This window comes from Chanodichthys erythropterus, chromosome 24 (genome assembly GCF_024489055.1).
Source record: "Chanodichthys erythropterus isolate Z2021 chromosome 24, ASM2448905v1, whole genome shotgun sequence".
NCBI lineage: Eukaryota > Metazoa > Chordata > Actinopteri > Cypriniformes > Xenocyprididae > Chanodichthys > Chanodichthys erythropterus.
The window spans coordinates 22,516,810-22,541,599 of record NC_090244.1 but is presented as its reverse complement, the minus strand read 5'-3'; the positions used below and the strand labels follow the sequence as shown (position 1 = coordinate 22,541,599).

Here is a 24,790-nt window from a genome sequence, read left to right as displayed (position 1 = left end):
GGATTTTTTGGTAGACAGCAGAATTCATGGTTCCATTTATCACAGCAAGTCTTCCAGGGCCTGAAGCAGCAAAACAGCCCCAGACCACCACACTACCACTACCATATTTTACTGTTGGTATGGTTCTTTTTCTGAAATGCTGTGTTACTTTTACGCCAGACGTAATGGGACACACACCTTCCAAAATGTTCAACTTTTATCACGTCAGTGACAAGAGTATTTTCCCAAAAGTCTTGGGGATCATCAAGATGTTTTCTGGCAAAACTGAGACGAACCTTTATATTCTTTTTGCTCAGAAGCGTTTTTTGTCTTGGAACTCTGCCATGCAGGCCATTTTTGCCCAGTCTCTATCTTATGGTGGAGTCATGAACACTGACCTTAACTGAGGCAAGTGAGGTCTGCATTCTTTGGATGTTGTTGTGGGGTCTTTTGTGACCTCTCGGATGAGTCGACGCTGCGCTCTTGGGGCAATTTAGGTCAGCCGGCCACTCCTGGAAAGGTTCACCATTTGCCATTTGTGAATATTGGCTCTCACTGTGGTTCGCAAAGCTTTAGAAATTGCTTTATAACCTTTTCCCAGACTGATAGATCTCAATTACTTTCTTTTTCATTTGTTCCTGAATTTCTTTGGCTCTCAACATGATGTGTAGCTTTTGAGGATCTTTTGGTCTACTTCACTTTGTCAGGCAGGTCCTATTTAAGTGATTTCTTGATTGCAAACAGGTGTGGCAGTAATCAGGCCTGGGTGTGGCTAGAAAAACTGAACTCAGGTGTGATAAACCACAGTTAAGTTATGTTTTAACAGCACTTTTTCACACAGGGCCATGTGAGTTTGGTTTTTTGTTTTCCCTTCATAATAAAAACCTTCATTTAAAAAACTGCATGTTGTGTTTGCTTGTGTTATCTTTGATTCATATTTAAATTTGTTTGATGATCTGAAACATTAAAGTGTGACAAACATGCAAAAAGAACTTTTTCACACCACTTTGTGTGTGTGTAAAATCCCCCTCTACTCTGTCTGCATGACTGTGAAAGAGCCCTCCTCATAAACGATCTTCTGTTTTGTTCCTCACACCCGGACGTTGCTGCGTTTGCTATGTGCACTCACACACCACATGCACAGTTATACTTGCTGGAGAACCGAGTGCCGCTGTGCTCTGCACAGTGGGAGCGGATGTTTAACACGTCCCGCATTCCTGGGCTTGAGACAGGTAAGAGGAGGGACTCATCCGCCACGACCCACTGATAACCCACACTCCTTCCTCAGCTCCGGCAGCCTCCGCCTCAGGACAACAGCACAGTAGACAGTAGAACAGTAGTGCGTATTGATTTACAGTGGTCGACTGATACAGGCTTTTCACTGGCTGATTTCTAGAGAGCAGGGTGGACAATGATGGCTAATTCAAATATGAAATCATACAATTTAATGATCAAGAAGTTAAGACCAAATCTCTCTTGGACATGTCTAGCAGTAGCAGAATACTTCTGGATTCCTTCAATCTAAACATTTATACAGATTTCAGTAGGTTTTGAAACTGACACAAGAGGGTGGTAACGCCTTTAGGGCAAATGAGAATGATCATTAGCCAATATCGATAATAATGATACATATAATAAATTATCCAATTAAAAAAAAAAAAAAGTTAAAGGATTAGTTCACTTCAGAATTAAAATTTCCTGATAATTTCAAGATGAGCATTTGTGGTTAAAAATTATATATATTTTTTTGGAAAATGACCCTTATTCCTTGGCTGGGATCGTGTAGAGCCCTTTGAAGCTGCACTGAAACTGACCTTTAACCCATCGGTCCCCACTGAAGTCCACTATTGTCACAGAAGGCACTGAGACTAGTAGGTAAGATCCAAGTGCATCTTTAATAGGGCAATCCAAAAACATAGTACATCCAGGCAAGAGTCAAAATCCACAGAATCAGTCCACACAAAACAAGAAAACATAAACCAAACAAGAAAATAATAAACCAGGAGTGTATGTGACCATAGTTTAAGACTCGACAACAAATGACTGAAACAACAGGGTATAAATAGACAGACACTAATAACATGAGTGAAGACAGCTGGGTGCAATGAAATGGTAATGAGTCCGGGAAGTGGGTTATGGGAAATTAAGTCCGAAGAGGTGAGGCAATAGTCCGGGGTGGAGTGGCCTCTGGTGGCTAGCCAAGGCACTCAATTATATGGAGAAATATCCTGGAATGCTTTCCTCAAAAACCTTAATTTCTTTCCGACTGAAGAAACAAATTTTAATTCTGAAGTGAAATGATCCTTTAAACAGCTGTAAAAATGCATAATAATTAATAATAATCATTATTATAATAAATAATATAATAATTTGTTCATATTGCTATTATTATTATTATTATTATTTATGAATAAATAACATTGTATTATTTTTATTGTATTATATTATTTTATTTTAATAATATAATACTTATTTTTATATAATTTATATATAATTTCAAATGATATAATTATTATTTTATTATTATTTAAATTTATTCACCCTTGTGTAATTCGTAACTTGTATGGTTTCCTTTATTTGCGTTTTGGGTACAATTCCTTTATATATAATTTTTAATTATAGATCATTATTAATTATTTTAAACATATAATAATTTTAATTTGACATGTAATTTTTAATCAATGGTCTTTAGCCAATAACGATAATAGTGATACACCAGAATATCATAATAATTTGTTATAATAAACATTATTGTGATAAATAAAAATACATTGTTTTATGTTATATTATTATTGTTTTATTTATATTATAAATAATAATCTATTAGTTTGTATATTTTAAATATTGTATGAAATAACTTTAATAAGTATTGTAGTCGTAATTTCAGCAATTTTTTTAATGTTTTATTTTACAATCTTTTTTTTTATGTCGATCAGTCACCCTAATAATGGCCTACACCATTGCAAAACACATATTAGGCGACCACTAATAATCTTAAAATAGCAGATATCATACATTTTATTTGCCTGACCAATATATTGGTCACCACTGTTGTGAAATTGTTCTTAGACAATCTCCTTTGCTTATCAATTGTACTGTGCTGTTATCCAGAGGCTAATTCGTCTCTCCTGATGATCCTTAACTTCACTCCTCTCATTTTCTTTCTAGTTTTCCATTACTCTGTTTTCCTCTCCAGGTTTCCATAGTGGTATTTTGGGTTTCTTCCTTGTTTCTCCTGTTTGTGTTTGATCTTCCCTTCTGCTTCACAGCTCATGGTTCTAAACACTATCCCCATGTGCTCATCTCAGTACGAGCGTATGTTCAACACCAGTCGAGTTCCAGGTGTAGAAGCAGGTAGAGCTTCTCTCGTGTGCCTTCATTTTGCAATATTAACCCGCTTTTTAGATGCTAGTGAGTGTCTGCGGTGGGCCTAGAATGCGGTTTGGTTCACAACACTGTGATTTGGGTTTGCTTTTAATACTGCACTCTAAATAGCTGATGTTTCTAGAGGAAGCAGATGGCGAGGGATTTGGTTTATGTGCTCAACTTGTGCTTAACAGTTTCATAACTTGATAACCTATTTGTGTGATTTAATGATTAACCTGTTATCTTAAACAGGATGAATGAGGAACAGGAAATCACATGTTTTTACACCCGTCTGGTCATGTAGTATTTCCAGTGAAAGATATCTGTTATTTTTATTGCCACTAATTTATAACATAAATTCAAGTGGGACATACGTGTGTAAGTGGTTTTAAATGCTGAATTGATTCTAGTTTAGTAAACTATACTTTCTTTTATGACTTAATATACAGTATTGATTAGTAAATGAATGTAATATTTAATATTCAAGTGGGGAACAAGTGTGTGAGCCGTTTTAAATGTTGAATTAGTTCTGATTTGTACTAACTTTTTTATGACATTTAGAAAATTAATATAATAATGTAATAATAATAAAATATATTGTCAGTGAAATCTATGGAATTTAGTCACTAATTATTACAATTAAAATCTAATAATAAATTATTACTAAACTAATATATATATATATATATATATATATATATATATATATATATATATATATATATATATATATATATATATATATATATATATATATATATATATATATATATATATATAATTTAGAATAACTATAATTCAGAGTGCATAATAATAAATATCATATGTATCTCCTCCATCAGACCACATAATAATAATAATAATATAATGATGTATTACTAATTTATTACTATTAATTACTAAATTTTTAGAAACTGGTACCACATAAAAATATCTAATTTAAAATAATATAAAAATAATTTGTAATTATATATTTTATATAATAAAATAAAATATAATTTTTCTTAGATTCAAAAAAATAATTTATTTTTCGAATCCAAATATTTTTGTGTAATTGACTATTGTCACAAGAGGCCAATTTTCTACATAAATCCTTTTTATTCAAATCAATATTTCATATATTTGTTTTTATATTTGATTAGTAGTCATGTAATAAGTGGTACAATGTATATAAAAAACAAGCGTTTGTCCTTTCTTCTCATCTACTTTGCCTTTTTCACCTGCTTTTCTCATCATTGTCTACTAACCACCATTAATCATTTAACCCATAACAAATACAGCCTAAATATGACACAATTTCAACGGCACATTGTTGAATGAACCACAGAATTTCACATTTACTGTGGATGGATGTATCATGTTCATATTCTTCATCAGACATCCTTCAGCATGTGAATGAGAGCAGACACATCGCCGTATTCCACAAGGGCCGCTTTTACAAGGTGTGGATGTTTTACGACGGACGGTTGCTGTTACCTCGAGAAATTGAGCAGCAGATTGAAAGGATCTTGGTGGACAAGTCCGAACCTCATCCAGGAGAGGAGCTGCTGGCTGCTTTGACAGCGGGTGACAGGTGACTTCTTATTTTATTATTATTATTTAATTTAATTAAAAAAAATTCTACTTTTGGCAGCCTGGTAAAATAATAAAACAAGAAAAAATTTAAATATCATGGTCAATAAGACTGCATTAAAGAGGACCACTTATGCTTTTTTACATTTTCAGCTTTCTTTAGTGATATATTTAGTGATGTATTTGATTTAGTGTTATATCAGTGCGCACTCTTTTTGAACTCACTGAAACGCCTCCATTGTAGTCTTGAGTTTTCTTTCGGGAATGAAAACGTCACAGTATTCCTCATTTAAATTACTCCTGTCCAAAACATATGAGTTGAGTTGAGTTGCGTTAGTAGTGTGTTAGGCTACGTTCACACTGTGAGTCCAAATCAGATTTTCGCACATATCCGATTGAAATCTGATCAGATTTAGCAAGTGTGAGAATGGCAAAAAATCTCATGAAATGCGTTTTTGACAAATCCGTTTCTAGCTACATTTGTATGTGGTTTGAAATCTGCATTTCTGGAAATCATTTTAAGTCTGACCGATCTGGGGTGCGTTTCCCAAAAGCATCGTTAGCCAACTAACATCGCAAGTTCTGTCGTTATTTACATAGTTCAACGATTTGGTGTTTCCCGAAACCACAGTTCAAATAAACAATCGCAAACTGCAGCGCAAACTTGTGTGGTTGGAACGACAGCTCTTCAGCTGTGGTTAGGGACATAGTTTCTTGTTTTTATGACATGTGGACTTAATAAATCGTTATCTTGAGAAAAATAAGCAAGCTGACATTATGTGCAATGTATATAATTTATTTCGAATATATACAAATGTCATTTATATATTTTAGTTTGTCAAGAGATTTAAAGCACCGTTTTTGAAGAGTGCACATGTGCGTACGTGCTCTAGTATGTCAGAACAAGCATTTGATTAAACCTGAAAATAAATCAAAATAACCGAGGAAAATGAGAATTATCCCTCTAATGCCATGTCCATAATTTATAGTAGAAATTCTAGCAAGTTATAATATTATTATGTAGGTAATTCAGGCCATTATGCAGATCTTTTGTCTTCTCAGGTGTGAATCACAGCATTATTCATGAAGATTCAGGCCTCCACGCATACTGTGTTTCTTGACAAAAAGTGTCTTACAAAATATAAATAAATATATCGTTTTATATGAACAAGTAGGCAGGATAATTTTGACATAATTTTGAAGCAAAAACTCTAGTCTACAACCTCCAAGTCTTGTGAACACATATATAATAACATTTTTTGGCCTTATTTCAGTGACTTAAGTTTTTTTGTTTTTTCAATAACCATGCATAAACGTTATTCCTTCAAAAATTCAAACATGTACATATATGTTTCTCACATATTATTGTAGCCTAGTTTGTGCTGGATAAAGTGTAATGACATGTTTGTCATTAATATGTTTATGAACAAAAAGCACAAATGTCAGGGCATGTCAAAACTTCTCCAGGGCCCCAAAAATCCTCAGACCCCAGAGGGTTAACAGATTCATTTAAAGAAGTTATTACTCCACCACCTGTGTGACATCATTCTCCAACATGGTTGAACAACAAGTTTGCAACAATACTGTTTCGGGAAACAGTCGTGACTAGCTAGTTGATTTGTTCAACGATGCATCGTACTATAGTAGTTCAGCAGCAAGTAACATCATTATTCGGGAAACGCACCCCTGGGCTGCATGTCTCGTACAACAACTTAACTCGCTGCTTCACTACCATAGTACGATACTGTTTCCCAAAAGCGTATTGTCGCTAACCTGTCGTTCAGTCACGTTGGTGAATGATGTCACGCAGATGGTGGAGTAATAACTTCTTTAAATTAATACCAAAATACCCCACAGATCATTTATTATACCATGTTGTAAATGCCCATTTTTGAGTGGAAGGAAAAACATGCTGTTTTCATGCATGTATCTTTAAATGCAAATGAGCTGCTGCTCCCCGCCCCGCCTTCCAGAAGAGAAGATAGCAGTTTTTCATCATCATGAAAGTTTATTATCTGCATGTGTTTTAAAGCCTTATCAGTCTAAACTTCTGATATTTGGTTTTCTGAGTGAACACTGATGAAGCACGCGCACAGAAAGCTGACAGTCAGACGGCGCGTCGCGAAGTTTTCTTTCACATGTTATTGGGCTTAAACTGTCAAGTACACACAAGGTAATGTCAAAAACGCATAAAGTTCACATAAACAGTCTGTGAACGTAGGTAGCAAGTAAAGAATTTGCATGTGTGTATTAGATCTGTGTATTAAAGTGAAAGCAGTACCTAATGCTGGCAAGAAGAAACATGGCAGACTGTGTAAAGCTCACTCAGGGCGGGATCTATGCTAATAGGACAAAGTCCGTTAGCAGTCGTGGGTGGGGACTAAGCATATGTGATGTCACAAAAGCTACAAAGTGGGTGGATTTTTACCATTATAGGGTGGATGTGTACACACTGCTGACATATTTATGTTCAAACACCATGTAAAAGTGAATTTTGCATAATAGGTCCTCTTTAAAACCTATTCTAGTAGACCCCAAAAACAAAATCAAGACTTTGTAAAAGGGCATAATATGGCCTCTTTAATTAAGTTTTGTTGTTGCATTTCCCTGGAGTTTAGCAGGGAATATTCTGAGGGGTGCTAAATCTACAAAATTCAGCTTTCATTCAGGAAACTAGATGTGTATTTCCTCTCTTTCTGTTTAATAAAATGTGATCAAAGCAAATAAAAGGACATGCAATGAGCCAAGTGATTGTATCCATGCATTTGTTTCCCATTACCCAGAGTTCCCTGGGCCAAAGCCCGCTCACAGTTCTTTAGTCGTGGGAAGAACAAGCAGTCTCTGGATGCTGTGGAAAAGGCTGCTTTCTTTGTTACTTTGGACGATACCGAACAGCGTTATGAGCCAGACAATCCGGTTCGGTCGCTGGACAGCTATGCCAAATCTCTGCTTCACGGAAAGTGCTATGACAGGTGACTGAGATCTCTCTTGATTATAATTAAATTAGATTATAAAATCACTTACTGAGAAGCATAATATATTTATCATTTTTATATCATTTTATATCAATGTAATGTTTTATTTAATGTACAGCAAAATCCCCAGAGTTAAATCAAACTCTGCTCAGATTACATATGGTCCCTCTCAATATAGTGTTAAAGTAACACTGAAGCAGAGTTAAAGTTAATGAGGTAATTAAGTGATTAAGTTATGATTGAGCATTAGTTATGAACACCTGCTATTAACAAGCATAATCACTGAAGAGAACCACAATAACCACAAAGGACTTCTAGCCACAGCCTTATATGTAATCAGCTGAAGATACAAGTCATTAAATCTCTGAAGATCTGATTAAACAACTCCACAAACAGCATATTATCTCATTAACTTTAACTCTGCTTCAGTGCTATTTTAATTCTATGTAGAGAGGGATTCATATGTTCTCTGAGCAGAGTTAATTTAACTCTGGGGATTTTGCTGTGTGTACACTTTTGTTCAAAATTTTGGGGTCAGTAAGATTTTTTCTTATTTTGAAAGAAATTAATACTTTTATTCAGCAAGGGTGCATTTAATTAATTAAAAGTGAAAGTAAAGACATATAATTTTACAAAAGTTTTCTGTTTCAATAAATACTGTTCTTTTGAACTTTATCTTCATCAAAAAAACGTTAAAAAATAACGTTTCATGATTTCCACAAATATATTAGGCAGCACAACTGTTTTCAGCATTGATAATAATAGCAGCAAATCAGCATATTAGAATGATTTCTGAAGGATCACGTGTCACTGACGGCTTAAGACTGGAGACATTTTAATAATATTTCACAATATCACTGTTTAGTTGTATTTTTGATCAAATAAATACAGCCTTGGTAAGCAGAAGAGACTTTCAAAAACATTAAAAAATCTTACTAACCTCAAACACAGTAGTTTTTTTAATGATAATTTGTGTGTTTTTCTTTTTTCTCCAGATGGTTTGATAAATCTTTCAACCTTATTGTGTTCAAGAACGGCACTATGGGATTGAATGCAGAACACTCCTGGGCCGATGCACCTATCATTGGCCATTTATGGGAGGTGAAGAAACCAATTTATTGAAATATTGAGATATGTGAACTGTTTTGGCAAGAAAGACCTTTATCTTAAAATTTATATTTGATACAATCACATTTTTATATAATGGCAATATTGTACTTTATTTTTGGGAGAAGATCTTCACAATATCTTAGTCACTTATTGCACAAATTTACATATACATAATTAGCTTCAGAACAGTAATATAAAATCTTAGTATTTTGCCTATAGAGGGCACCCTAAGCTTCGTATGTGACCGTAAATGGACAGTTCGCCAAAAAAAGTATACGACTCTTGTGCTATAAGACTTTCTCAAAGGTGCAGTATGTAATATTGACAGTTGGTGGTTGAAATGGGTACGGCAGTCCAAATTCAAAACATTAGAGAGGGCTGTTACTCCTGCCCCCTCCTCCTCAGACTCAACTCTCATGCTGGTTGCCAGATTGAGGACATGCAACAGGAATGAGCGCAATTGACAAATGAAGGTGACGAGCCTTACAGTGTAAGTTGTTTTATCCATGTTTTAATGCGCCTCTGGTCATAGAGATTTTTAGATGGATGCTGAGGCTTTTTAGGTTGGATAGAACCTGTAATCTTTGACCCAGGTTGTTTGGTGGCTTCCATGGCTACAATATACTGTGTTTTCCACCAACTGGCAACTAGGGGTGTCGAAATACTATTGGGTAAATTGGCAGCTTGTGGGATCACAGAGACCAAGACAGAAAAAGTAGTGATGTGCGATTTTGAAACACTGCTTCATGAAGCTTTGAAACCTTTACAAATCTTTTGTTTCGAATCGTGGTTCGGGTTTGTGCATCAAACTGTCAAAGTCATGTGATTTCAGTAAACAAGGCTTTGATGCATCTTAAAGCAGACCTATTATGTCCCTTTTCCCTAGATGTAATATAAGTCTCTGGTGTCCGCAGAATGTGTTTGTGAAGTTTCAATTCAAAATACCCCACAGATCATTTATTATAGCTTGTCAAATTTGACTCTATTTAGGTGAAAGCAAAAACACGCCGTTTTTGTGTATCCCTTTAAATGCAAATGAGCTGCTGCTCCTGTCCCCCTTTCCAGAAGAGGACGGAGCTTTAGTCAAGTCAAGTCACCTTTATTTATATAGCACTTTTTACAATGCAGATTGTGTCAAAGCAGCTTTACATTGATAACTGGTACATAATTTGGCTGCACAGCAGCTCTTAAATAATAGTGTCAATGCAGGCAAATCAGAAGCACTGTTGAATAAATGTCAAGAATACTATTGAATATCAAATGTCAAGTGTCCCCAACTAAGCAAGCCAAAGGCGACAGTGGCAAGGAACCCAAACTCCATCAGGTGACATCAGGTGGCAAACAGGTGGCAATTAGGTGTTAAAATGGAGAAAAAAAAACCTTGGGAGAAACCAGGCTTAGTCGGGGGGCCAGTTCTCCTCTGGCGAACTGTGCTTTGTTACAATCAGGTTGCTATCATAAGTCTGATAGGATCGCAACAATCAAAGTATTTCAGTTCCATCCAGTTGAGGATCGTATTCATCACGCCGGTATGGACGGTCTTTTGAGGAACTGTGCTACTGGCTGTCGTGTCGATGAGGCCTTCACAATTGATGATCCAGTTGACTCAATCTCTGCTGATACTTCAGGGCTGCGTTGTGGTCGTGTCCAATTGAGGATCGTATTCATCACGCCGGACGGTCTGTTGAGGAACTGACCACTGGCTGTCATGTTGATGATTTCTTCACAATGGATGATCTAGTTGACTCGATCTCTGCTGATAGGGCTGCGTTGTGGTCGTGTCATGGCACCGGTCCTTTGTCTCAGCTGGATACGGCCCAGATCCGGTTGACTACGGTAAACCTCGGGATAAACAGAAAGACTAATATTAGCGTAGATGTCATTTTTTTTTCTGATGTAACGAGTACATCTGGTGTTATAGGAAGTGTTCCCAGTTCCGGCTGACCTTATTTATACAGCCTAATAATTCTTTAACAGATTTTAAAATATAAAGTGATAATGTGTTATGTGTATGCCAGGTTAAAGAGATGCGTTTTTAGTCTAGGTTTAAACTGACAGAGTGTGTCTGCTTCCCGAACAATGCTAGGAAGATTGTTCCAGAGTTTAGGTGCCAAATAGGAGAAGGATCTACTGCCTGTGGTTGATTTTGATATTCTAAGTATTATCAGCTGGCCTGAATTCTGAGATTGCAATAAACGTGAAGGACTGTAATGTATTAAGAGCTCGCTCAGGTACTGGGGAGCTAAACCATTTAGTGCTTTGTAAGTAATTAGCAAGATTTTAAAATCTATACGATGTTTAACAGGAAGCCAATGCAGTGATGACAGAACTGGGCTAATATGGTCATACTTCCTAGTTCTAGTAAGGACTCTAGCTGCTGCATTTTGTACGAGCTGTAGTTTATTTATCAAGCGAGCAGAACAACCACCCAGTAGAGCGTTACAGTAATCTAGCCTTGAGGTCATAAATGTATGAACTAACTGTTCTGCATTTTTCATTGAGCGCATATGTCGTAGTTTAGATATATTTTTCAGATGGAAGAATGCCGTTTTACAGATGCTAGTAACATGGCCTTCAAATGAAAGATTGGTATCAAAGAGCACACCCAGGTTCCTAGCTGACGATGAAGACTTGACAGAGCAGCCATCAAGTGTTAGACAGTATTCTAGATTATTGCGTGAAGAAGTTTTCGGTCCAAAAATTAGAATCTTTGTTTTTCCTGAATTTAGTAGTAGGAAATTACTAGTCATCCAGTTTTTTATATCAGCTATACATTCTGTTAATTTAGCAAATTGGTGATTTTCGTCAGGGCGTGAAGAAATATAGAGCTGAGTATCATCAGCGTAACAATGAAAACTAACGCTATGCTTCCTAATGATATCTCCCAACGGTAGCATGTACAGAATAAAAAGCAACGGTCCTAGTACTGAGCCTTGCGGTAATCCATATTTAACTTGTGATTGATATGACCTCTCTTCATTTACTGCTACAAACTGATAACGGTCAGATAAGTATGGTTTGAACCATGCCAATGCAATTCCACTAATGCCAACATAATTTTCGAGTCTGTTTAGAAGAATATTGTGATCAATAGTGTCAAATGCAGCACTAAGATCCAGTAACACTAATAGAGAGATACAACCACGATCTGATGATAAGAGCAAATCATTAGTAACTCTAATGAGAGCAGTCTCAGTACTACGGTGTGGTCTAAATCCTGACTGGAAATCTTCGCAGATACTATTTCTTTCTAAAAAGGAACATAGTTGTGATGAAACTGCCTTTTCTAGTATTTTTGACAAAAAATTGAGATTTGAGATCGGCCTGTAATTGACTAATTCTCTAGGATCAAGTTGTAGTTTTTTTAAGAGGTTTAATAACAGCCAGCTTAAAGGTTTTTGGTACGTATCCTAGTGATAAAGATGAATTAACAATATTAAGAAGAGGATCTATGACCTCTGGAAGCATCTCTTTCAATAGCTTAGTCGGTATAGGGTCTAACATACATGTGGATGATTTTGATTATTTAACAAGTTTAGACAATTCTTCCTCTCCTAAAGCAGTAATTGAATTGAATTTTTCCTCAGGGACACTACAATGCACTGTCTGACAAGACTGTAGTAGACGGTTGCATGGTTATAATTTTTTCTCTAATATTATCAATCTTGCAAGTAAAGAAGTTCATAAAGTCATTACTGCTGTGCTCTTTGGAAACATCAGAAGTTGAAGCTTTATGTCTTGTTAATTTAGCCACTGTATCAAATAAATACCTAGGGTTGTGTTTATTTTCTTCTAAAAGTTTTGAAAAATAGGCAGATCTAGCAGTTTTTAAGGCCTTTCTGTAATCAGTCATTTTCTCTCTCCACGAAATGCGAAATACTTCTGGTTTTGTTTTCTTCCAGCTGCACTCCATTTTTCTAACTGCTGTTTTTAGGGCCTGAGTGTGCTCATTGTACCATGGTGTTGGATTAATTTCCTTAATCTTTTTTAAACGCAAAGGAGCAACTGAGTCTAATGTGCTGGAAAAGAGAGAGTCAATAGTTTCTGTTGCAATATTGAGGTCTTCTAAGCTGTCTGGTATGCTAAGGCAATGAAACTGATCAGGAAGATTATTTATAAAGCAATCTTTAGTGGTAGAAGTGATGGTTTTACCATATATATGGCAGGGAGGCAGTTTAGCTCCGCTTTCACTAAATGTAATATGCACGAGACTAGATAATGATCTGAGATGTCGTCACTCTGCTGCAGAATTTCAACGGCATCAATATCGATTCCATGAGACAATATTAGATCTAAAGTATGATTACGACAATGAGTGGGTCCTGACACGTGTTGTCTAACACTTTAACATGTCATGCTTCAGTTCCTCAACAACAGCAAAGCTGGAGAATCTCACTCAGCCAAAATGATGATTGTCAGTAGCGGTGTTCAGCCTTACATTGTTCAAACCGTGCAGATTAAGGGGCGGTAATATTATAATAAGATCCCCTTCTTACATCACAAGGGGAGCGAAATCTGAGTGGCTCATTTTTTCAAATGCTTGCAAAAAAAAGTTACTGGGTTGTCCTTTTTCACGTTTTCAGGGTTAGTAGATGCACTGGGGACCCGATTGTAGAAATTAAACACAGAAAAAGTCAGATTTTCTTGATATATCCCCTTTAACTGTTTTGAAACGTTTGTTTTCAGTGGTTCACTGCTGGGGGGCAATCTCTGTGAACCAATGAATCATGCGGATTCACTGAGATCGCCCCACAGCGGTAAACCATTGAACAAGTGTCTATGGGTTTTACCTGATCTCTGATCAGTTTAATACATTTGTAGATGTTTTAAATAGACATAAGTATATTTAAAAGGAATATTAGTCCTTAATATTCTCTTATTGGCCTGTTTAGCTGAGCCATCCATGGAACAATCAAAACAATCCCTTAAAATTGGAACACATATTATACAAACACTTTATATTTAGTCATATTAGATGATTTGATAGATTTTACTTTAAATAAAACATATGCAATGGGTTTGTAAAAGGTGTTTTCATGCATGTTTATGCAGAGTTTTTGTTGCATTTCCTCTGTTCTGACCAGCAGGGGTCACCAGCGTGAGGAGTTTTGAATGCTTTGAAACAGTGAGCCATTTTGCGATGCAATTGGTTCAGTTGATTCGAAGCTTTGAAAAGCATAATTTCTCATGTCACTAAAAAAAGACATTCCAACACAGAACATCTCTGCAAACATATGGTATTTTTGTGCTTTATTACAGTCAAATTACATACAGCACCTTTAAATAATATCATAGCTTTGTATGTGAATGTCAAATTTGGGAAGTTTAGGAAGAACATTTTTTAAAACACTTATAATAGTTTGGGGTTGATGAGATTCTTATACTCACCAAGGCAGCATTTATTTGATCCAAAATAATAAAAACTATAATTTTGTAAAATATTACAATTTAAAACAACTTTTTTTTCTATTTTAGTATATTTCACATTTTTATTTTTTCCTCTGATGCCAAAGCTGAATTTTCAGCATCATTACTCTAGTCTTCAGTGTCACATGATCCTTCAGAAATCATTCTAATATGATGAAAACATTTGAAAACAGTTGTGCTGCTTAATATTTTTGTGGAAACCCTGATACATTTTTTCAGGGTTCTTGATGAATAGAAAGTTCAAAAGAACAGCATTTGTTTGAAATAGAAATCAGTTTAATGCATCCCTGCTGAATAAAAATGTTAATTTCTTTGCCCCCAAAATCTTACTGAACCCAAATTATTGAACAGTAGCGTATGTAATGCAATGTTTACAAATGTTTTGTGTGTGTGTTTGTGTGTGTAGCATGTCTTGTCATCAGATCCAGTGCGACTGGGCTATACTGAGGATGGTCACTGCAAAGGAAACCCCCATCCCACACTCCCAGGACCCCAGAGACTCCAGTGGGACATCCCAGAGGAGGTCAATTAAAATGTTTATTGTGCACTTTAGACATGCTCTACTTTCATTTGATTAAGTTTAATATGAAAATACTTCTTTCCTTCACAGTGCCAGACAGTGATCAACAGCTCTCTGAAAGTGGCCCAAACTCTAGCAGACGACGTGGACATGCACATATTCCCCTTCAGCGACTTTGGCAAAGGCCTGATTAAGAAATGCAAGACAAGCCCTGATGGCTTTATTCAGATCGCCCTCCAGCTGGCACACTTCAGAGTACGAGAGATTCTCTGAGGGTGTGTTCACACTTGGCAGGTCTGGTTAGATTAAAACAGACTCTGGTGAGACTGCTCTGTTAGCGCGGTTCATTTGAATAAGTGTGAGCTCCACCAACCAAACCCTGGTGCACACCAAATAAGGTGTGGTGTGGTTTCACTGAAATATGAACACAACATGAACCAAAGACATCTAAACCAGGGATGGACAACTCCGGTCCTGGAGGGCCAGTGTCCTGCAGAGTTTATCTCCATCCCTGATAAAAACTCACTTGCTTATAACTTTCTACTAATCCTAAAGACCTTTATTAGCTGTTTCAGGTGTGTTTGATTAGGGTTGGAGCTAAACTCTGCTGGACACTGGCCCTCCAGGACCGGAGTTGTCCATCCCTGATCTAAACAAACCAAAAACAGACCATGATGTCACAAGATGCGACCCTAAAAGGGACAGAATGCTCAAGCATACCTGATTTTTCTCATCAATTACAGATCGGTACAGCAGATCTTCATTTGCTTGGAATTCCTGTTGCTGTTTGGACTCCTTATCACATTTTTTAAGCTCTTCACGAGTTCTCAGCTGGTAAAGATACCATTAACATGTATGCACATACAACGAGCGCGTTTAGTCAAGTACACAGCATAGTTTTGGGTATTCAGAAAGTACTATACATCATAAATTTTGTATCTTTAGGTTTGGTGTTAAAGGGATAGTTCACCCAAAAATGAAAATTTGATGTTTATCTGCTTACCCCCAGGGCATCAAAAACTTTGTTTCTTCAGTAGAACACAAATGATGATTTTTAACTCCAACCATTGCAATCTGTCAGTCGTATAATGCATGTCAGTGGTAACAAAAAATAACATGCACAGACAAATCCAAATTAAACCCTGCAGCTCGTGACATAGAACATCAATGTGTCGATTAATTTGGATTTGTCTGTGCATGTTTTTTTTACTCTTATAGATGAAGTTCCCATTGACACGCATTATACGACTGACAGACGGCAACGGTTGGAGTTAAAAATCATAATTTGTGTTCTACTGAAGAAACAAAGTCACCTACATCTTGGATGCCCTAGGGGTAGGCAGATAAACATAAAATTTTCATTTTTTGGTTAACTATCCCTTTAAAACATGTAATAATTTTCTTTTTTCGTCCGGACCAAGAGAACCAAGAGAACTGAAATACAAGTGTGAACACACCTTTTTAGATGTTTGTGGATTCTTCCTCAGATCATTCCTTCCATGTAATGTTAAAATTGTTCCTACTGTAGGATAAAGGCAAGTTCTGCTTGACGTACGAAGCATCCATGACGCGTCTGTTCAGAGAGGGCCGCACTGAGACCGTGCGCTCCTGCACCATTCAGACCTGCGATTTTGTCTGTGCCATGATGAATGAAAAAGCAACGGTGGGATTAATTTAAATGGCTTGCTAGTTTCAGTGTGAGTGTTTGTCTTTGCTAATTTCAACATGTTTTTTTATTTTCTCAGAGAGAAGAGAAGTTGAAGCTGCTGAAAGTGGCTGCAGAAAAGCACCAGGATTTATACAGACATGCCATGACAGGAGGTGGCATCGACCGCCATCTTTTCTGCCTCTACTTAGTGTCCAAGTACCTCGGTGAAGATTCGGCTTTCCTCAAAGAGGTTTGAGACCTGTCACAAAATAAAGTGCCCTATTTCATAGGGGTGCAACGGTACACGTATTCGTACCGTGCATTTTCAGCACGGGTCTTTCTGTTCGGTACGCATGTGTAACGAATGAATACAGTGTTGTTTTAAGACCCGTTCACACCAAGAACGATAACTATAACGATAACCATATTTGCGTCCACACCAACGAATGTTTTTGCCTTTCTTGTTGCATTTACATGGCTTTAACGAGCAGATGTCCTCAGTAATCTATGTTTCAAGTGAGTCTAGCTAGTGTAATTGATCTAATCTAACATTGAATTTAGCAGAAGTCAATATAGCGGGATAAAAACAACACTTAGAGCCTTATAATACACCCGGCGCAATGCGACGCAAGGCGCAGCGCAAGTGTGTTTGCTAGTTTGCGTCTGGCGCCGTTCGCGTTTCCCGTTCAGCGCCACATCCTTAAATTAGTAAATGCATTTGCGCCAATTAGTGCGCCCATGGGCGTGCTGGTCTAAAAAAGAGGTGTGTTCAGGCACATTGTCGGCGCATTGCTATTTTAAGGAGCTGAAAACAGACTGCGCCATAGATCAACTCAAACCTGGTCTAAAGTCAACGGCGCAATATTTTTTTATTGTTAGAAACTGCACCTCTGGGCGCGTCCACAGTGCGCATTGACTTTGCTTATTACAAACAGGGATGCGCATCACACAAACATGCCAAATATTAAAAACAAAAGGATTACAGTGTAAAAGAATACTATTGTGTAGGCTACATAAATATAAAAATGTAACGATGAATAGTCATTGCGTGTATTAGAATTAGGCTACCTATTTTCAATTCAGCCTATTACTACTTATAATGATGAACGAAATTGGCTAATTAATTGAACAATCGTGCCAATACACACACATATATATTAACTGACTCATCGTGCGGAGCTATTTGAAAGCCTGCATCCAACGCAGACGACTGAAAGATTGACTGGCCACTTAACAGGTAATTTCAGCAAAACATCACTCGTTGAACTCCTTTACACTTTGCGTTTAGATCGTTAAAATATGGCCTTTAGTCTTTTTCACTGCAACTTCAAAGGAAAAAAGACACTGTTGACGAAACTAGCGCTGGATACCTGAGGTAATTTTATGTTACACTGCTAGCTTGGCTCATCGTTAATACTTCTCACCGTTTATTCCGAGGGTATTTTCCATATATCCATTTTCTTTAAAGTATCCTTGAAAAGAGGGGTTGACTTGTCAAACATTGGTGGATTTTTATGGACCTCTGTGATTAACTTCTCTCAATGTCGTCTGCAATTTTAAATGCGCAAGCCCTTAAATTCGAATGGATTCTGATTGGCTGTCAGTTTTTTATCATTCAACAGCTGGGAAAAAAAAAATTCTGAAAGTGATCCCAATGACATCGTTCCTCTATATTGTTATCGTTATAGCTGTGGTGTGGAATATTCTTTTACATTTAGAGCGATTTATAGAATTAAATATTTATTGTTGTCTTTATAGTTATCGTCCTTGGTGTGAACAAGCCTTTAAACTTCTCTGTGGGCGGAACATAATTTTAAACTCAGATTTACAACATTGTTTATATCGATATACTTTGATGTTGCCAACACATGTAAAAAAAATAAAATAACAAAGGACACAGAGTGAGCCGCTGCAGGATAAGTAAACCATCAAAGTTGTCTTAAAGGGATAGTTCACCCAAAAATGAAAATTTGATGTTTATCTGCTTACCCCCAGGGCATCCAAGATGTAGAGGACTTTTTTTCTTCAGTCGAACGCAAATTATGATTTTTAACTGCAACCGCTGCCGTCTGTCAGTCAAATAATAGCAGTGATTGGGAACTTGAACAATAAGAGTCGAAAAAACTTCCATAGACAAATCAAAATTAAACCCTGCGGCTCGTGACGGCACATTGATGTCCTAAGACACGAAACGATCGGTTTGTGAGAGAAACCGAACAGTATTTATATAATTTTTTACCTCTAAAACACCACTATGTCCAACTTCGTTATTGTTCAAGTTCCCATCTACTGCTATTATTTGACTGACAGACGGCAGCGGTTGCAGTTAAAAATCATAATTTGCGTTCAACTGAAGAAAAAAAGTCACCTACATCTTGGATGCACTGGGGGTAAGCAGATAAACATCAAATTTTCATTTTTGGGTGAACTATCCCTTTAAACATGAGACGTACTTTATATTAAGTAGTGCTTGGTATTGACACAATTTTCACGATTCGATTCGATTTCTATTCACATGCTTGAGATTTGATTCGATTAAAATTTCAATTCAATATTCAATTCAATATTCATTATTTTGGATGTAGTATATCAGTTACAGTACATGGCAAATTTTCTAAAGGAAAAAAAATCTCTCAAGCTGTAAACTACACATGGGAGTCAGTTGGTACTACATTACTAAAATACTGAAGGTTAAAATTAATGTATTTATATACAAACACTTAAATTACACTCAATTATGTTTTTTTTTATAATAAATAAAGTTTAGAATTACATAATCATATTTCTACTCCAATTTGTTTAGTTTTTTTTAAATATAAACATTTAAATTGTGGCTGTCATAACTGATTTATTCAAACATGCATTAAATATTAAAGAACATTATTATGAGTATGTAGTAGAATATGTAGAGTTCACTTTTTTAGCTGACTAATGAGTTTATGGTCACTGAATATGTTTTTCTGAGGTAAATGTGACATTGTTTACAAGCTGTTTTATTGGCGTCTTTCCGAGGTTGAAACACTGATTGAGCTATTACAAGAGAAATATGGATTTCAGTAAGTTGTACTGTATCTTTTAACATACCTTCTAATGTTTAGTTGTGTTTATGTCGCGCTGTAACTGATGTTAAAGCGGAGGAGAGGATGTTCACATGTGCTCCGTTCTGCCGCTTCTCTTTAACTGAGGCGCTAAAGCGATCTGTCACGTCACATTTAACAGCGCCAAAACGGTATTTATTTTTTGAATCTCATAATAAGATGGACATCATTTAAAATCTGAGACTTTCCTTCATATCAAAAGTAACAAAGCAGATTATTGCGATTTATTGAATGGGAGGCACATGTCCTGTTCATTCATCATCTGAAAACTGACTAGACTAATCGATTCTTGGGATTTAAGAATCGATATTGGTTCGTAAAAATGAGAGGCAAGTAAAATCAAGAAATCAATATTTTTTACCCAGCCTTAATATTAAGCACTTCAAATCATAAACCTACATGGCTTGCACGAATGTCAGATGCGTGTGCTGTTTAATGCTCTTGAGAAGCGTTTTCCTCAATACATAAGCAAGCGATTGTACGCCTGGATCCGAAATCACATACTTCCATACTATATATTAGGCGAAAACTTGAGGCACGGCAAAAAGTACCCGAATGACTTACTACTTCCAGCGAGATTCTGAAGTGTGCATCCACTGGACACTTTACTATCACATGAGGCCATGGGAGAGGATTTGTGAATGTCAGTGAAGCTAGTTCATGCAAGTGACTCTGGTAGGTCACATGACAGTGATAACTTGGCGAATGTAGTACGTCCGGACAGTGTTACCAAGTCTGCAGTTTTCCTGTGGAATTGGGCTACTTTTACACTGTTGCTTCAAGTTTTTTTTTTTTTAGTCCATGGGTTGAAACGACCCCTCGGAACTTGAGTTTTACCCAGTTTATTTTTATTTACAAACAGTTTGTTCTAGGGTTGTCAAAAGTACCGACTTCAGTACCAACTTCAGTGATGGGCGATAGACTTCTCAGTCCCATCTTTCTTGGGAATATCCCGGACGAGCCCCCAGCTGTTAGACGTCTGCTTTCAAACGCTCCCGTGTGTATCTGTGTAAGCACTTGGTGAAGAGTGTCAAAGATGTTTATTTACAACATGTTTTTGAAGCGTTGATCGTTGTAGCCAATCACAGACATATCTGTTGAGCTTGTGAACACAATGGCCAATCAGAGGTGTTTAAGAATCCGCTCAACAGCGCTCAAAATGTATTGTCACATTTTTAAAATTTCGGTACAGTTTCATACATTTGACGACCCTAGTTGGTTTAGTAAACCACTGTTTAATAAAAAAGTTTTTCCCCCAGTTGTACTGAAAACATACCGAACTATGACATCAAAACCGAGGTATGTACCATACCGTCATTTTTGTGTACTGTTACACCCCTACTATTTAATAGATTTTGTAACCTAAAAATTTTTCTGTTTTGCTATAAGAGCTATTTGGAAGCTGTATGGTTTGTGACGGGTCAGGTTTCTTCCAGGTGTTGTCCGAGCCCTGGAGGTTGTCCACCAGTCAGACTCCTCTCCAACAGGTCGATCTGTTTGATTTAAAGAAGCATCCAGAATACGTCACCAGTGGAGGGGGATTTGGACCTGTAAGTTCAACATCTTGTTTCTAACACTTTGTCCTATCTAGAAATGATGAAAAACCAACCATTGGTATACATTACTGTTCAAAACGTTGGGGTTGGTTTTTTTTTTTTTTTTTTTTTTTTTTTCTTCTGCTCTCTTCTGCTCAATGATGTATTTATTTGATCAAAATTACAGTAAAAACAGTTAATATTAAGAAATGTTATTACAAATTAAAATGATCTGTTTTTCCATTTTAATAAGTGTAATTGATTCCTGTGATCAAATTAGAATTTTTCTCTCTTCAGTGTCACATGATCCTTCAGAAATCATTCTAATATGCTAATTTGCTGCTGCTTATTATTATCAATGTTGAAAATGGTTGTGCTGCTTTATTTTTTTCGCAAACCATAAATGTCGTTACTGTTACTTTTGATCAATTTTATGCATCCTTGGTGAATAAAAGTATTAATTTCTTTATTTTTTTTTAAACTTACTGATGGTAATATATATTAGGCACCATTTTAGTTTTTTTTTTTTTTGCGGAACTTAACATGTTTTTTTCAGGGTTAGAAAATAGTGTTTATTACATAATTTAATTGATTTTCTTTTAACAGTATGTGACCAATATGTGTTTTGTTTAGGTTGCTGATGATGGTTATGGTGTATCATATATTATTCTTGGAGAAGACCTCATCAACTTCCACATATCCAGCAAACACTCCAGCCCAGAGACTGTGAGTTCAAATTTAATAATAATAATAATGCAAAAAAATTTAATATACACTGTCCAGACAAAAAAAAAAGGTCGCTGTTTGGATTTAAATAGGCAAATACTTAAGAGTCAATGATTGGATCATTATTATTGCAGTGTTTCTAGCATGCTATATTTGATAGACCTAACTTTTAAACCTAATTGATGGAGTGTGTAGCTTTTCATTTCTTAAACAACCATGTAGGAAGACGTACAGTATCATGGCAATATTCCAGGATGACAAAGCCGAGATTCATCAGGCTCAAATTGTGAAAGAATGGTTGGGAGAGAGCATGAAAAATCATTTTAACACATGAATTGGCACCTCTAAGTCAAGGCCTTAAATTCAATGAAAGTCTTTGGGATGTGTTGGAGGAGACTTCACAGATTGCTCACCTCTTGCGTTGTCAATACAAGATCTTGACCAAAAATGTTTGCACCTCTTGATGGAAATTACATCACAATATTTATTTCCATCAAGAGGTGCATCAATTTTTGGTCAAGATCTTAATAGTGAGAACTGAATCCTTATCTATATATATGTGTGTGTGTGTGTGTGTGTGTGTGTGTGTGTGTGTGTGTGTGTGTGTGTGTGTGTGTGTGTGTGTGTGTGTGTGTGTGTGTGTGTGTGTGTGTGTGTGTGTGTGTGTGTGTGTGTAATAATCCCTTTTCATTGTTATTTTTAGGATTCTCACCGCTTTGGAAGTAACATTAAACAGGCGATGCTTGATATCAAGGAGCTTTTCCAGCTTGACAACAAACCCAACAACAAGTGATCTGTCTCTTCTTGTTTTCTCATCTTTGAAAAGGGAAATGATTTTAAAATATTTTGAACAGAGGGCTGATCCTCCGTAGGCATGTACAGAGTAATTGTTGGTTTTAATTTAAATTATAATTCAAAGAATGGTAATTTAAATAGGATGTAGCTTGTTATCTGGGCATTTGATTAAAGTGCATTCTATGGTTTTTGAGTGTAAAAGAGGATACTTCTGTGGATGGGGAATTATATCACAGATTGTATGAGATTGTTTTGTTTGTTCTGGGATGTATTCATACACCGTTGCCTTAATCTCTGGAATGGACGTGAATGGATTAGAAGGTCCATCAGAGAGCTGTTGCCTTGCTGTACTGCTGTACATTCAGACTTTCACTTTTTGTGTTCAAACATTGAACTTGCTCTCTTTTTTAGATGAATTTCTCAGGTTTGCAACTAATTTATTCACTTTGTTGTGAGTTGAATTGTTTCTGAAGTAGCACTTGGAAAGGTTACAGGGATACAGGGAAGACAGGCCAAATATTTCAAAATAGGGCAACAATGCATATTTTTCTTTTTTTTTTGTTTGTATGTTTGATTTTGTATTTGCACATGGTGACAGTTAGCTTATGTATAGGACTCACAACACTCAAACAACACTCCGAATAATGTAAGAATTTACCTCACTTCATGGCTTTTAGTCATTCTGCACTTGAGTACACTAACAGCAAAGCCAAAATGAGAAGAAACCGATATCATTCACAGGTATAAGGGATAAAAAGATTTATTTCTGTATATGTTGTTTCTCAGTAACAGAAAGTGTGCTATTTATTTATCGGTTCCTCATCAAATATATTTGAAAGTGTGCTTATTAAAAAAAAAAATATTGTAAATGAATACAATTTAAAGGGATAATGTCACTAGATGTGTTCAAAATTGTGTATCACATTTTCCACAATAGACCTCATGTTTGCATTAAAGTGTGATATAGGAACTGTTTGGCATTGTTACTGTAATTCAAAACATTTCAACTCAATAAAAGTTGACTTTTAAGACTGTGAGATTTCATTGTTTGCTTTATATATGTGTGTGTGTGTATATATATATATATATATATATATTGTTTTGATTATGTAAAGTGGGTACTGAAAGTATAGGCTTTCGATTGTATAGGCTATTTTATTTTCCTGAAATACCATTTTTTATATTGTGATGTGGCTCATGGAGTGTGGTCTTAACAAATTCATATGAATATATCATATATATTTAAGTAATATTACATGTACAGAAACTCGGCTTGACTAAGCTATCTTTGATGCCCCCACTAGATGGCGATATAAACTAGTGATTACCATTTCAAAATGGACAGTTTTTGTTACACGTTTGTTGTGGTGCAACTTTTCAACAGCATTTTTGAACAGTCGCTTACTGCACCTTTAAGTGTGATTGATGAATATGACCCTTTGATTACAGTGTCAACTGAGCTGCAAAGAGAATAACATCAGATTACAGGACAAAGTATGATGGTATTAGAAATGTAAATATAAAACACATATAAAGAATTTTTTGAAAGTGATCATAAATCATGCTATCATAACAATATCCTGTCAGAATGGATTAAATCCTCAGGTTTAATATCAGTTTTCAATAAACACTATTGTATCCTATTCAAGTGGCAACCTTCCGGATTCTCTCTTGAATCCAACAAAGAAGTGACTTAAACTGCAATTCATCGACTGGCTGCTAGAGACAAAAGAGAGTCAATCCCATAGACCCCCATGTCAAAATGCCCAACTTTACAGCAGAAACAAAATATATATATTTACAGCCTGGTACAAAAAGTGGTTTTGGTCTATATAGCTAATTTTGCCCTTAATGACAACTATGAGGGGGATGAATTTTTTTACAACTCATCCGTTTAAATTATGCACCCCCATATTATCAGAGATGCTGGCTTTTGAACTGAACGCTGATGACACACTGGAAAGTCTCCCTCTTTAGCCCGGAGGACATAGTGTCCGTGATTTCCAACAAGAATGTCAAATTTGGACAAGACAGCACTT

The 24,790-nt window shown here is 36.1% G+C and overlaps 1 protein-coding gene across 2 annotated transcripts in view; it reads left to right on the top strand.

The window, feature by feature from the left end:
* The window catches only part of cpt1ab (carnitine palmitoyltransferase 1Ab (liver)), a 42,768-nt gene extending 18,983 nt beyond the window's left edge, over positions 1 to 23,785 (top strand). Inside the window, exons 9-19 of one of the 2 annotated variants that reach the window (XM_067378804.1) lie at positions 1,124 to 1,211; positions 4,723 to 4,918; positions 7,701 to 7,889; positions 8,888 to 8,993; positions 14,836 to 14,952; positions 15,040 to 15,204; positions 16,478 to 16,612; positions 16,695 to 16,847; positions 21,132 to 21,245; positions 21,864 to 21,956; positions 22,660 to 23,785. In XM_067378804.1, coding sequence (XP_067234905.1) covers positions 1,124 to 1,211; positions 4,723 to 4,918; positions 7,701 to 7,889; positions 8,888 to 8,993; positions 14,836 to 14,952; positions 15,040 to 15,204; positions 16,478 to 16,612; positions 16,695 to 16,847; positions 21,132 to 21,245; positions 21,864 to 21,956; positions 22,660 to 22,749 — 1,446 coding nt within the window. In that variant the 3' untranslated portion in view covers positions 22,750 to 23,785. Of the gene's footprint in view, positions 1 to 1,123; positions 1,212 to 3,248; positions 3,334 to 4,722; positions 4,919 to 7,700; positions 7,890 to 8,887; positions 8,994 to 14,835; positions 14,953 to 15,039; positions 15,205 to 16,477; positions 16,613 to 16,694; positions 16,848 to 21,131; positions 21,246 to 21,863; positions 21,957 to 22,659 lie in introns of both variants that reach the window. The other variant, XM_067378805.1, reaches the window with a different exon arrangement.
* Positions 23,786 to 24,790: the final 1,005 nt, after the last annotated feature.